This window comes from Spea bombifrons, chromosome 4 (assembly GCF_027358695.1).
Source record: "Spea bombifrons isolate aSpeBom1 chromosome 4, aSpeBom1.2.pri, whole genome shotgun sequence".
NCBI classification, from domain to species: domain Eukaryota; kingdom Metazoa; phylum Chordata; class Amphibia; order Anura; family Pelobatidae; genus Spea; species Spea bombifrons.
The window spans coordinates 92,410,474-92,426,177 of NC_071090.1; the positions used below are offsets into that span (position 1 = coordinate 92,410,474).

The following is a 15,704-nucleotide window of genomic DNA, read 5'->3' on the forward strand; positions in this document are numbered from 1 at the left end:
CCCCTATGTGCCACTCTGCCTCCTATATCCCATTCTGGCATTTAGGGGGTTAAAATGCATATTATGGGGCAGAGTGGCATATAGGGAGGTATAAGGCATTTCAGGAGGCAGAGTGGCATTAAGGGAGTTAAAAGGCATTGTATAGAGCACTGCCTCCAGAAATGCCTTATACCCCTATATGCCACTCTGGCATTTAGGGGGTTAAAAGGCATATTATGGGGCAGAGTGGCATATAGGGAGGTATAAGGCATTTCAGGAGGCAGAGTGCTCTATTAAATGCCCCCTTAACGCCACTCCAGAAATGCCCTATGCCCCCATTTAACACACACACACCCTATACCCCCATTTAACTAACACACACACTCTCTCTCTCTCTCACCCCTTTCTTACCGGTGCTTCCAGCCGGGACAGCGGGTTGACGTCGCCTTCCGCTGCAGCCGGAAGGAGGTGTGGCTAGCAGCGGGGGTTTGTATGTGTCCGTCGCGTATACTTTCCCCGGCTGCCAGAGATCAGAGTTCTGATCTCTGACAGTCGGGGAAGGTCTACGCGACGGACGCAGACAACCCCCACTGCTAGCCACACCTCCTTCCGGCTGCAGCGCACGTTGTCTACGCGGATCGCGTAGACGTCAACTCGCTGCCCCGGCAACACAGCAGGAAGCACCGGTAAGTGTGTATGATGGGGGGGGGGGGTGAGACAGGAGGATCCAGGTCCCCTGCAGCGGTGCGGGGGATCTGGATCTTAGTCTCCTAATCAGACCTCTATTTGAGGTCTGATTAGAAGACGACCCCGATTAGAAGACGAGGGGTATTTTTCAGAGCATTTGCTCTGATAAAAACCTCGTCTTATAATCGAGCAAATACGGTATTCAAGGAGTATGACAAGACGAGAATTGACAGACTAAGACAAACCGATACAAAGGGAAAAGTTATTAAAAATATGTAGGGCAGCAACTAACGATTATTTTCATAATCGATTAGTTGGTTGATTATTTTTTCGATTAATCGGATAAAAAATGTACATTTTATATTTAAAATAACTGGATGTTAAAAACAAAACAGAATAAAAAAACTGAGAAAAATGCATTTCTATGCCTTGTGCCACCAGATATGCCCCTCTGCCCCCCAGGTATGCCTCAGTGTCCTCTGCTATGCCTTATACCTCCTATATGCCACTGTGCCCCCAATATGCCTTATAACCCCTATATGCCAGTCTGCCTCAAATATGCCTTATAACCCCTATATGCCACTCTGCCCCCAGATATGTCTTGTAACCCAGATATGCCCATCTGCCCCCCCCAAATATGGCACTCTGCCCCCCAAATATGCCTTATACTCCTTATATGCCACTGTGCCCCCTGATATGTCTTATAACCCCTATATGCCACTCTGCCCCCCAGATATGCCTTATACCTAGATATGCCCCTCTGCCCCACTGATATGCCTTATTATCCCAGCTACCCCACTATGCCCCCAAATATGCCACTCTGCCCCCCAAATATGCCACTGTGCCCCTGATATGTCAGAGAGGAGGATCCGGGTCCCCTGCGGCGCTATATATAGTGTTATTATCCAACCTCTGTTTGCGGTTGGGTTATAAGACACAGGGTATTTTTCAGAGCATTTGCTTATTTGCATATTAGAGCTCACTGGGCTCTTTAATATGCAATCTCGTTAAGTGGGGCTGTCAGGGACATTTCTTTTAGAGAGTCTAGAACAGCTGCGTGGAACTTAGGAGCCAGCAGGTATATTTCGGAGCCAAACTGTAAATATCTACTAGAAATTGTACACAAAAAAAGCCAATGCTACAATTAAACTAACATTTTATACTGTCAATAGGGGTAAGGAAGAAAAAAATATCCACTGATCAGCAGTCTGTCCCAAACCTGCATTTTATACGTATATTCCCCTGATTTTTACCAATGTGTCAAAAAGGGAGCGCATTAATGTGTGTTTGCTTCCATATTGAATGTGCAGCCTAGACAAAACGCCCCAATGATATTGCACAGTCTGACCTGGACTTTAATACGTTAGATTTTATAATAACCTTTCTACATTGCTGCGGAGCAGGGGGTGGGATTTTTTCCCTAAATTTTGAAGTAATCAGATATGATGTCACTTTGTGAGACGCCGCTTGTTCCTGGTCTGTAAGGCTCTCTAATTGAGCAACCAAGCAGAATTATTAGTGCCCAGTTAGCAGAATGCATTGACAGAATGTGTGCGCTGCTCTAGTTTCCTGGAATCGGAGAACAGATTTGGCAGTAAATGCGTCACTTATATTATGAGAAAAGATTTACAAAGTTTACAAAGCTGTTGAGAGCCCAGGGGACAGATTTTGGATTACAATTCAAGGCAAGAGATTCTGGACCAAAGCTTGTACACATCCTTTCTGGCACAAACGACTGGAGTCCCGAAGGACACCAAGCAACACTATAATGTAGGCTTTCAGGAGAACTATATAATTCATACATGGGGTTACGACCAAATGGTAAGGTGATGCCTTAACCAGGAGAGAATGTCTATCTCAGACCAAAAATTAAAAAAACAAAGCCGAATGCACAAATTAGAACAATTCTACCCAATGCATTTGAGATGTCAAAAAAATGACTCCATTCTATACCGCCCTTCCATTTATTTTAACAGGTGGTGCTGAAGCATGTAAGAAGATACCCCCATGGGAGTAGCGGTTTATGACATCCATTAAGTAGACATGTTACCTCATCCAACAGAAACTCACCAGCGTGATGCTAAACCACTTTACTACAGATATTGTTTAAAGAATGAACTTGATGGACATCTTTCCCATATAACGCCTTAATGTCAGGTTACCCCCTATGCGAAGTACAATACATTAATTGTATATATATATATATGTAGAATGACCAGTCATTATTTGAGTTACCCTTGAGGAGCACACAAAAAAAATACCAAGAAGATTTAAACAATGAAGTTTTGCAACATGCATGATGCTTAGTATATATATATATATATATATATATATATATATATATATATATATATACACACACACACACACACACACACACACATACATATACATGCATACACACACAAATAGTGATGCGTCCACCTTAAATTCACAGAAGCTCATTTAATGTGGACATAGCTGTTGTGTCATAGATATGGATACAAGAAACCACATAAGTGATTTGGAAGAAACTGTTAAATGTTTACAGTAGATTTAAATATATATACTTCTTTGAACTCATTATTTCCACGAACTATAAGTCACAAGTCCACTCACTAAAAATAACCTTATTTTAAAGAGAAGACATTCTAAACGGCTCTGATCCAACACAAGAACAGAAGCTATCACTCCAACAGATGCTTATTAGACGAGGGCTGGAAACATGTAGATATAAAGAGCTGTGAATAAAGATCAACACAATGCGATACAACCATGTAAAAGGCTCTAGGAGCCTCGGCCATCTGACTCCTGGGATTGTCCAGCCGCATTGCATGTGGGATATGGAGCGTTCAAAACACAATCGAAAGGAAAAGTAATAGAAAACATGCTCATAAAACGAGTCTGTGGGCTTCACACAATATTTGCAGACAGATTATGTAGATATGCAGTTCTATTATGAAGAATATTATATATTATAATTATTTATACAAACTACAGTGAAACATCGGCATCATCATAAAAATAATCGATCCTACCTCCGGAACAATATGCTCAGTATGATGACTACAAACCCGCTATGGAGAAGCCAGCTGTGACCTGTACACAGTACGCTGGGCGGAGGGGGTGAAGTTCAGTAAGTCGGAGGGATATGACCTCTACAAACACCCATACAAACGTCACTAGGATTTGCGAAATATATTTATGTGCAAACAAAATGGACAGCTACTGAATGACACCAAAGAAAAAAAAGGAAACAGACCTATAGAATTATTTTATATATTTTGTTTCTCTCCTTACTTGTTTACACCTTAAACACTATTTTCAATTAACAATCACCACTTGTCTAAGCAGATCAAGGCAAACCGCCAGGCGGACAACGCTAATCAAGGCACTTGGATAATTAGGTTAGAAAAACTTAAACTAGCCATATAGATGTGTCCAGATCCCCTTGATATGAATTAAATACAATCTTTACGTATTTAAAATCCAACACGTTCTCAGATGTATGCATCGCATGTTTCATAGGAATATCATACTTAAATATAATTGGATAATTACTGGTTTAGCGTGTCAACAACTTCCCACCTCATAGGGTGAGTGCAGTCTGTCTCCATCGCCCAAAAGCCCCTTGTAAGCTAGCCATGTACATTTCTAGCAAAGCGTACAATTAAAAGCGTATGACGTGGTTAGATGAAAGCATACTTTTGTATCAATGCTGGCACACAAATCAAAAAAGGAACTCGGTATAAAAGGTAGAAAGAAGACAAAAAATACTTTTGCTTTTTAAAATCAATTAAATCCAGGGAATTAATAATTTAGATACGTATTCTTTTCATACGCATTACAAAAACTACACCGTTCTGTATAGCATTGCAATGCTGGCATATATTACATTTCACCTGGCACTGAAAGAGTTTTCCACTGGCTTCAGATTCAACACACTTTTTCCTTTGCACAGGTCATGGAATTGCATTCCACGCACTATTCATCCCTGTTAGAACCAATGAAGGTTTTAACGGGTCATTGAATCAAACCAAACAGCACTGGTAGCCAGGAAATCTCCATGACTTTCACGCACAGCGTTCTCTCCTCGGACTGCAAAGGGTTAAAAAGCATGCATGCTTTGCACGAGCATTGCTTGCCAGTATATAAATGCATTACATTCTGAAAGGAGGACACATTAACCGTATGAATAATTTAGCTAGAATTTCACAAGACGCAGGAAAAGAAAAAAATGCAACGGTGTTCATAACAAAATAATCACATTTGGGAAGATGGGGGGGAAAAGGATAAAGCTAGAATAAGATGTAGAGTCGCTATAGGAACATTTATACGGACAAAGGAAAAAAAGAAGCAGAGTTGGATACAAAAAAGGAAATGCAAAGCTAGATGACTAAAAATAGAAAGAATTTACTGTAAGTTCTAGAACAGCCAGGCGATGTGACTCGTAAGGAAAGGGTTAATGCCGCATGTGGGAATGTATAGAAATCGCTTGCAGCAGATAAATACGCCTGGCCTGATTGAAACACATGACTTTAAAGAGATTCAGAGGCCATAGGCATTGTGACAGGATTATAAGCGGCATACACTCCGCGACGGGAACCTCGACAAGTGCCCTCATTAAACACGCGGTAAATTGGCGCTTTATTGTGAAGAAGCCACATCGGGCTTTTCTCGGCATCACGCACCAATAAGCAAAAACCAAGGCATCCCCAATTCGCACGGCTTTCACGCGGAAAGAGCTCAGCCTGGTGTTTCTAAACCACGGCCAGCAAACCACGGAAAGGACAAATAGCGCTAGAATACAACGCGTCTTTCCCAAAGGAGACGTAATTATGTTTGGTAACAGCAGCCAAGCAGGAGCAGAGTTCCCACTTCAATTACTGAATACAAAACTATCAAAGTGGGTCAATGAGCTATCAAAGATGCAGTATCTCTACAACAAGACGACCTATTGATACAAAGCTGGCACGTCGCTCGCGCTTCCTTTCCATACATTTATTTTACCAGCGCTGTGTTCTGGTCTGTCAGAATCCATCATTCCTGTCCAGAATAGCGCCGGCATTTTTTAACCTTGATGGCCAATTACACGCCATATTCATTCTATCCATGAGAAGCACCATTTTCCTTTAAGTCAGACTTTCTTCCAATATTAAACTTTTCCATGTTCTCCATCCCCGTAGCACAGAGACGCATGCGATCGGACAAACAATGCTTGGAACCGTATACTATAAGACCCTATCTATAGAACGTGATGGTGAAACCGATGAGGTTATGTATCGCTATCATACGGGGCACGGTACATAGTCTATACTGAACAGAATGTGACGGGGATTGTAACGTTATGACCAACAGGCAGAGAATTAGATGGCTTTAGAAAAGAATGCAGTCGCTTATTAAAAAGTCCAACCAGCGCGGGAATGCCACGGTTATATGTAAAGGATTAGACTTACGCCGTGTTACATTATTAGGCTTTTTAATTATAACTTACCTTTGGTAAAACATTTATTCTCTCATACAAATCACGTATTGAGCAGGATTAAGTATAAAGGCCAGCCGTGTTTTATATTGTACAAAGATTAAAACGCTATCGTGGTCACTCTAGAACATTGGAATTGCAACCACAGCCACCCCGAGAAGCCCGTTCCAAGAATACGGTCGGCATACGCACGGAACTGTATACTTGCTTGAAACAGAATATCTCCGCCATACATAAGGTCAGGGTCAGCTTTTAAAATGCCAGCATTTGAGACGTTTAGTTTGAAGCGCTCGGGAACAAGTCAAATAACCGTTGGCCAGGCTACCGATTCTTACTTCAACGGGACCCAATGATTCAATGGAAGAAATATATTGCGGGTAGCATATATTTACATCAAGATGATCCAGCAGAATCTAGAGAGAGTAGCTCGTTTTCCTGCAGGTAGATTCTCCGTATGTATCTTAGAATAATAGCGTATACTCAGCTATCGCAGACTAAAGGGGGGATGTATTTATAAACACATACTTTTTCCATTAGCCAAACATGATGTACATAGTGTTATTTTTGGAAGCGCACCTGTACTCGGCGTCTTAGGTTGTTGTCGCAGAGGTGACCTCTTTCTTCACTCTTCCTGAGTACCGCGGCTCGTTTTACACAGCAGGGATCGTGTAGATATGTACACTATACCTTTTACTAGCCGTAGAATCATATAAAGTTTTAAGGACTGCAGGCGGACATGTATCAAAGTGACATGACACCGTGAGAAATAGTACTAGAAGTGGAGGAAATGGACGATTATCTAATTTTGCTTTTATGTTCTGCCTTCCAGCATGAAATTCTAAATACTGCAATCCAGGAGGTACTCGTCTGTCTCTCACGGGTAACTCAACTGGACAGCAGAATTCCCGTAGAAAGCAAAGGAAAAATCCACTTTTTGGTACTAACAATAATAATAATTTTAAAATGAATATCATACTGGTGCTAACACATTGAAATGTTCTTATCTGAAAACACATAGGTGTTTTGCATGAAAATTAAGAAAATAAATAGGAGTCTTTAAACATAATTTCAATATATTCCCTATTCACTAAACTAGGATATGGTGACTTCATTACACCTTAAGGAGGGCCAACTCCCTCAAGTGTCCCTTGGGGTGACTTTCAAGAAATTACATCACTATGCATTATTACTATTCTTGCTTTAATCGGCCCTCGATCATCCAGAGTTCAACAAACCCTAGGCGCCAGGATACCATGGCCACCAAAAATCACCTTCTGGCGCCTAGGGATTTGGGTTGCACTGGGCTTCAAAATTGCCACCAGGGAGCAGGAGAGCTGGTGAGCAGGAGACCTGGTGACTGCAATGGAGAGCTGGTAAAGAGCAGAAGACTTCCCAAGCAAACAAGAGCACAGGTACAAAAAAGTGTGGGTGTAAGTATGTATGTTAGTATGTGTGTGTCTGTTATAAGGCAAGTATGCTTGTTAGTGTGTTAAAGAGTTGCAGTTTCAGCTAATTTATGCCATAATACACTAAGAAGGACCAATCCAGACATATTCTTTTCTCTTCAATAGAGGATCAGATGGCCATGCATAATGTATAATTAGTGAGGTCTATTTCTGGAACTGCCACTGATTAAACAATGCATTATACAAGGCCAACTAAGATCTGCTGTGCCGTAGAAGCTCTCTGGGGCTGGTCATTCATAATGCATAATGTCACGGAGCTGAAACTGCAACTCTGCTGCAAACTTACCTACTGAAGTGAATAAAGCACCATGTGTTTCAGTGGTCTAGGCCAGTGTTCTTCAAACATTGTCCCTCCATGAATGAATGATGTAATATCACATACTCTTGGGGCCCTGTTTGTGTTCTTACAACAGAGTGCCTGCAACCTTTCCATGCCTTCATCAATAAACAGTCAGAAGCCATGACAGAGATCTTATAGAATATATAATATTAGTATTATTTCTATGGTGCCATCACACTCCCAGCCCTGTATACCCGGTAAACGGGGTAAGGAGATTCAGCCCATCTAGTCAATTCCTGCTTTACAGGTTCAAACCTCAATCTTAAGTGCAAAAGGTGCCGAGAACACTGAAACTATTTCACTACCTCAGAAATTACAGCGCTAACTGCTACTGCACAGCGCTGAGTACAGTGTGGGCAGAGTGACAGCCCCAGCATGACCACCACAGCATTTTCCCTCAGAGAAGCATCGGCTTCATCTTCCCTCACACCAGGGGTCATAGCGATTTCTAGCGGACTCCAGCACCGGACCGGCTGCATGCAGGGAAACATCTGCTTCACAGCACATCGCCATCCATATTGCCAGCTACCACTTGTTGTCACCTTCTTTCACCCCATGCTCGCACCATGACAGGTCCCAACTGACATCATTTCTGCGACTCCGCCAAGCACCGAGTGACAACTCAAACTCAATGCACTCGGTCCTCACCCGGCGGCTACATCCACTCACTCTTAGCTGCTAAACGCTCTCTCGGCGTCACTCTGACAGGTCTCAGCAGTCATGCAGCCTGTCACAGGACGCCAATGTGACAGCCCCCCCCCTCCTCTCCTCTCACCCAGTGCCTGAGCCATCCGCATCCCGTTATCTTCTCGCACATCCTTCCCCTGCTTCCCGTGCTGGGTATCTCCCTACTCCTCCCCTTTATACAGGCTCATCTTCGGCACCTTCCCCTCTCCCCTACCGCATGCTCCTTACCTCTACCCCCACGGGGTCTCCCGGTAGTTCCGGTGCCAGTCAGCGGTGCCCACCTCCTCCTCGCGCCATCTTGTGTTTGTACCAAGGGGAAGGGAGGGGGGGGATACAGAGGAGAGCCTCGCTGAGTCACGTGACTATGGACCAGGGACACGTGGCCTTCCCGCGTTCCACCCCCCTGACGTCACTCGCACTGAGGGTTGGGGAAGCGTTGTGCGCGTGCCGTTAGCGGCTGTTTGTGAGGATGAACGCGTGTAACATATGGCACTCTGTGATAAACTCTAATCATGCTCAGCCTGGCCAATTGTTTATGAAATATCATCTCTGGATAATGGGAATTGTATTCCACTGCCCAGTGCTGTAACCTCAAAAGATACAGCACCCCTCCCTCCCCGTCAGTGATGTACCTAAGTAGCCTGGCACCCAGGGAGCGTTGTTACTTGAGTGTTGTGGCAGCGTGTGTCATGGCAGAAGGTACCTGGGGCAGCCTGCCCTCAAGTAGGTGCCACTGCATAGACCAAGCTGTAACCCAGACATGAACAGTCTCTTGCGCCTCACCCTCCCTGTTCTTCCACATAGATGGCAATAAGTAGAGAGATTCCATGCAGAGTAGGGTGCAGAACAATTATTTCTTATACAGGGGCAGCTGAGCCACAGGAAATAACTGCTGTGCCCCTATTCTATACAACTGCATTCTTAAAAATATAAGCAAACACACAGTCTAACACCTTAACACACAATCTATGACTATACACTGATTCTCAATCAATTTACACTAACGCACACTAATGCTGTACATGGACACTCCACCCAGTCTAGCACTGTACACTGATGTCCCCACACACATGCACTCTAACACCGTACACTGACACACTAACACACATGCAGTCTAGCACTGTACACTGTTACCCCCAGAAACAAACACTCAAAAATCTGTACACTGACACACAGTTTAACGCTGTATTCAGCCCCCACACTCATTTATTCTAATAACTTACACTGACACAGTGACACTACACATAATATAGCCTTGTACACTAACACACATTCATTCATTGTAGCAATGTATTCTAATATATGCTCTAACACCATACACTCACCCTTACACACAAACATTGTACACGGACATATACACAGTTTAACTTTTTTTTTCCATTTAAAACAACACTAAATAGCACCCCTGGGTTAAACATGTGTTAGAGCGAATCAGTCTATTCTCTTTAGGCCCAAAACAGTAATAGTAATGGATAGACTGTCAACATACACACATATACACTGCCTTTAAAAACTGCCCAAACACCCATAAATTCATACATACACATTCACACTTGCCTTTACACACAACATTGTGGCTTACACTTGCAGCCACATGCTTCCTTGCCTTTAGAAACACTTATGAGAGGCAGACCAGTGGGTATGGGTGCATCACAGTGTTCTACGGCGATAAGCATCATAATATTAACTATAAAAACAGCAGAAATCTATTAATTTAATTAATGTAAAACATACGGTTATACTAATTCAAAATGTCTCCGTTGCATACATTTGCTATGAATAATTTAAATACAGGAAAAAGTCTCGGTAAGCAACTAAACCCTTGCCTGCTCCTAACCACTGCCTGTAAACCCTCTGTGGCCCTTTTACATGTTGAGAGGGATCCTTTTCATGTGTGCAGAACATGTGATTCCCAGTGTGTGAAATCTACTCACATGTGCATTAGGTTATGGAAAAAACATAAAAGCGAGGTAGGAGTTTTGTACATATCGATATTAAGATATATATAGTAAGAATTTTGTTTTATTATTATATTTTACCTATATGGCGCCAACAGTTTACACAGCACCTCATAACCTGCTTACATTGAAAGGGTATGACAAAACTAGAACTGACAGACTAAGACAAACCGATACAAGACGTAGAGAGCCCCGCTCGAAAGTGTACGACCTAGAGGGAGTTTATAATCTAGAGGGATATTGAATTAATTTATTTAACCAATAGGAACTACACAAATTGTACTTAAGTTGTTGTTCCTCTTTGAACATATCACATAGACATACTCAGTTTTGGAGTTCTTTTGCAGTTCATGTTGTACAGAAATCTTAGGTTGCTTATTATTTTGGTCTGTTCTTTTTAAGAAATGGTTGGTATAAACTTAAAATTAGTCTTACTTCAAAAAACATTTCTGGTAATTATTTAAACTGCTGTACTATTTTTGCTGTGAAGTTGTTTTTAACCCAATTCCTTCCTTCCTCTTTTCATCATGTCATTCCTCTGCTTGTGAGAGGTTAACATTTTGAGGATCAAATTCTGGATGTAATAGCCTCTCATATAATATACACACTATATTAACAACAACATTTTCAGAACATCTACACAGCGGTTATGTTTTTTGTACTTGCATACAATGTGCAGGATCTATGTGTAGTACGTCCTAATACAGGGGAATCCCTGTGACATTTTACTATAGCACCTACTCCTCTGCATTCTCAGGCTGCCACCATTTTTTTCACATTAACAATAGTTCTCAAAAACATTTCTAAAACAGTTCTATGTTTTATGCAATTTTTTTCCCAAGAAAGTTGCATATTAGACATTTATATGTGTCGGTGTGAGCATGTGTGTTTGTGTGTGTGTGAGCTTCTGAAATTCCACGACTGACAATAATGGCAGCCTTCAGGTATGAAGATAAAGAGGCTTATTGGAACAAAATGGAATAAACTCAATGAATGCTAAACTTCATAGCTGTTTACAACACTGTATTTAATGCTAAAAATAAAATACTTGTTTTTCCATGAGAAATCCCCATGGAAAGGTGGTAGCGAAAAGGTGACACCAAGTTAGAAGGAGGTATTAACAAGTCTATTTACATATTATTTAGGTATTTACCGGTATCCCTCCGTTTACTGCTTCTATGTATGCACAATGAAACTAGTAGTAGGACAGGTATCGTTATTAAATTACAAAAAAATATCATTTCAGTCTAAAAAGTGTTACTATGTTAAACTGAAGACACTCACAAAATTGTCTAAGTGAATGTTCGCTGTATGCCCCATGTGACCATAAAGTTTGATATTTACCCCTCCATTGGAAGAGATGTTTTTCGGAAGCCCTCCTTAGAGTTGGATGGTATCACTCTGTGTCCAGCAGCGATCAGTCTCCCTTGGCGACCAAACTCTGAATGAAACGTCTGTGTCACTGTTCTCTAGAGAAGGGAGATGTTAGCGTCATAGACCAGCTATGTGATGGGGAAACCCTGTGGTTTGTACAACACGCACTGGTTCTTTGAAACATGCTGAGATTACAGAAGGGGGGGTTGGGGGAAATATAACTACACATAGACATGTCACTCTCTGCTTATGTTCCAGGCAAGTGGTCTAGGTCCACTGTGAGCTGATTCCTGTCCAAAACTCAGGAATGTCCTCTTTGGAAAAACAGAAGTGAACAGCTGCTAATGTTCGTGAGCAGAGGTTCAAACAGCTGAGTTGTCTCACATGTGTGCTGTTATTACACAATAAAAGTTACTGGGAAGACGTTTATATTGCATGGCAACACGAGGAGCTCTGTGCTCTGCATATGACTGCAACACAAAAGGTTAAACACATATACAGTCATATAACAGGCAAGCAGTAAAAATAAATTATACTGGTCCCTACTGAGGAAAATGATAAAACTAAGCAACGTGTGTGATGTGTACTCACAAGGTGTGTTTTTACATAATTAAAATGTGGTTCATTGTTGTAATAAAGCAAGGTAATGTTGGAAAAAGTCAATTAAGCACAATTGATGGCCATTGATTATAACCAAATGGTCTTAGTATAATTAGAGTCAATTTTAAACTATATTCACACTTTAACTAGAACTTAATTATAAAGACTTAAAGAAATAGACAACCCCAAACTTTATAGGGACTTCATAAACTCTGATTCATATTTATATAATCCTAGTAAGGCCGTTTGACTGGTCGTGGACCTTTTCTAAATAGAAACCTTTTTTTCTAACGCAGGTAAGAACCATTCGGCCCATCTAGTTTGCCCATATTTCTCAATGTAGAGACTTGGACCTTAATCAGTCCTTGACCTTGTCTTAGATGCTGATCCAATGCTTCTCCTCACATTAGGCTTGTTTTTCCCTCCAGATTCTGTCCATCTAGTTCTAACTTTGCATGCCGTACCTTGTGAATCAGCCTAAACGCCACCTCATACTAAAATTGGAAGGGTACCAGTTTTATGATGAAGAACTTCACCTAGTGTTTTCATTTTCTACTGCTCACTAACTCTGCATTTAAGTTTTAAGCACAGTCATTCACATTTCATGACATATCTTGAGTCTCTTCTTGTGGTTGCTCTCCTTTCCCAGCAGAAGGTGCCCATATCTCTGTTGGTCTAGTGGAAGGAAGCAGAGACCTGTACATTCTTTGGCACAACTTGCTTCTAAAATGAATTTGGTATTAGATATGCCTGAATACCACCACTGGTTTAACCCATTACACTGGCATGTAGGATCCTCTTATTATGTAATCTTTTAGTATATCCAAACAGCAACAAACACAGAAGCTGTTAGCACGTGTAGAAGACCCATTTTGTATAAAAGATGGTTGCTTAAATAAGCTGACAGTGTAAGAAATTGTGGACCATAATTCAGCTATAATCTGCATTAGTGGAAAGATCTAGTCTTATAACTTTTACAATCCACTATAACCTGTTCCAGCATGATAAATGTTCGCTGTGGCTTAACAGAGCCATCTGCCACTCTGTGTGGGATTTACAGCTACAGAATCTACTTAACAATGAATTCTTTAGGTCTTTTGGCTTCAGAATGTAAATCCCAAATCTCAAATACCATTATGCCAATTAAAAAATAAAAATACAAACTATAGATAGTTTTAGATATAATATAAAACCTGCATTGCTGCTATTTAATTGTTTAATAAAATAATGTCAATGCTAAGAACCCTTTAAGCTTAGCATGTTAACCCATCATCATTGTGATATGTTCTGTTGATCTATGCTGAACTGGTCATAACAATGGTTCCTCCGTTGATGTACGTGTTATTACTTTTTCCAGAAAAACGTACATATGTCTTTTTTGCAACTACATTTTGATTTTAGCTTTCAGGCCTTTTTTAATTGAAATATTTCCACATAGAGTTATATAGGTCACATTCTTTTGAAAGCCTGCCTGGTGATTAGTACTGGATCATGGATGGCACCACTTTTCAAAGGTTGCACTGACATATATAGTTTATAAATCTGCCTGCCAGTGTTCCATTCTGCTGGACTAGTTCCTACATAAAATTCCAATGAATTTTGTTATAGTTTGTATAACATTCTGTCACTTTGCACGCTAAGAACTTTTTGGTTGACATCCTTGAATAAAGCATTTCTGCCTTTTTTGCCCACGCATGTTTCTCACATTTCTCTGCTCAGTGCCACGGTTCTATAATGACTGTGTAGCATAACAGGTTTTTCCTCTGGGAAGTTCCTGCTTCAAACTCTTTCTTCAACTACCGAGCCTTAGCTGCCATTGTCACTTAGCAACAAATCCCGCTCCTTTTCTCCATCTTTCTCTAGGGAACAGAGCCACCGCGGGGAAATGGCTAAAATATACTGCCAGCTATATTAAAAAACAGCTGTGGTTGACTTGCACATAGCAACCTGGCCATGTTGTGATGAGGAGGATCATTTTACGCGTTAGCCCTTAATAATACACAGCTATGTGACTGGATTTTGAGTATCCAGCTACCAGTAGAGATATCCTTGGCAACCATAAGAAAATAAATTTAACCTTATGAGAAGAGACAGAATGATTCCTTTCTTAGGATGAGTGAGGCTTAAGCAGCCCCATTGTCTGTGGCATGAAGTACATTCTAAAGGAGGGATGCTGTCTCCCAGTAAACCGACCGTCCCATGCATGAAATACATTCGGAGTAATCTTGTCCTCCCGTAAACTCACCAGCAGTTGCTTGAAATGCATTCTAATGAGTAATCCTGTCCTTTAGTAAACGTTCTTCAATTGCACTAATGCTGCCTTTTCTGTGAAGTTACGTTATGTTTGACTGTAAATCTATTCCAATAACTGGAATGGCTTGGTAAAGTAGCAGTCGGTAATGGCTTGGTAAAGAAATTGTACTACTATAAATGAGTCATATTGTGGTGTGGTAACTGTATACAAATTGGTTTATTTCAAGTAAATGAAACTGTTACAAAGAAGGCCAGGAGGTACAGCTCTTGGTTGGTGTGGGGTATGGGGGAATAAACTCTCTCCTCCACAATCAATGTTCCTACAGCTGTTCACTGACTTTTGCACATATGACTTTTTTTCATATGGAAATACAGGCCTAGACGTGTCTCTTTAACTTCATCTCCAATTGAAAAATCAACAGATTTCCATACTACGATTCTGAGCATAATTTACATCCTTCCACCAATCAATTCTTTGTCTTTGCATAATAACTTGCAACCTTGGTACACAATTATAGGAAAAGGGATATATATCAAGATTGAAGTAAACTCTCCCAAACTGTATCTAACGGATTTGCTCATTAATTAAGAACATTACATTGCCAAAGGGAACACAATGCTTGTGAAAGTACAAATTACACAATGCAGGGAGATCATCCAACTTTTTGGGGATCCAGAGGAACATAGTGTACATATCACGTGATAAAAAAAACAGTTTATGAAAATTAGTTGTATCGACCGGAATTCCCATTTAACCATATAAGGTATTGAAAAATGTGTTGCATTTTAAGTGCATATGGATAAAAGAGGCCCATTGGTCTATATATATATATAGAGAGAGAGAGAGAGAGAAAGAGAGAGAGAGAGAGAGAGAGAGAGAGAGAGAGAGAGAGAGAGAA

At 41.0% G+C, this 15,704-nt stretch overlaps 1 protein-coding gene across 4 annotated transcripts in view; it reads right to left on the reverse strand.

Moving 5' to 3' along the window:
- DENND4A (DENN domain containing 4A) overlaps window positions 1-12,005 on the reverse strand; it is a 42,896-nt gene extending 30,891 nt beyond the window's left edge. For 3 of the 4 annotated variants that reach the window (XM_053462577.1, XM_053462575.1, XM_053462573.1), the window contains exon 1: window positions 11,923-12,005. In XM_053462577.1, coding sequence (XP_053318552.1) covers window positions 11,923-11,930 — 8 coding nt within the window. In that variant the 5' untranslated portion in view covers window positions 11,931-12,005. Of the gene's footprint in view, window positions 1-8,848; window positions 8,973-11,922 lie in introns of those variants that run through there. The other variant, XM_053462574.1, reaches the window with a different exon arrangement.
- Between the last annotated feature and the right edge of the window lie 3,699 nt (window positions 12,006-15,704).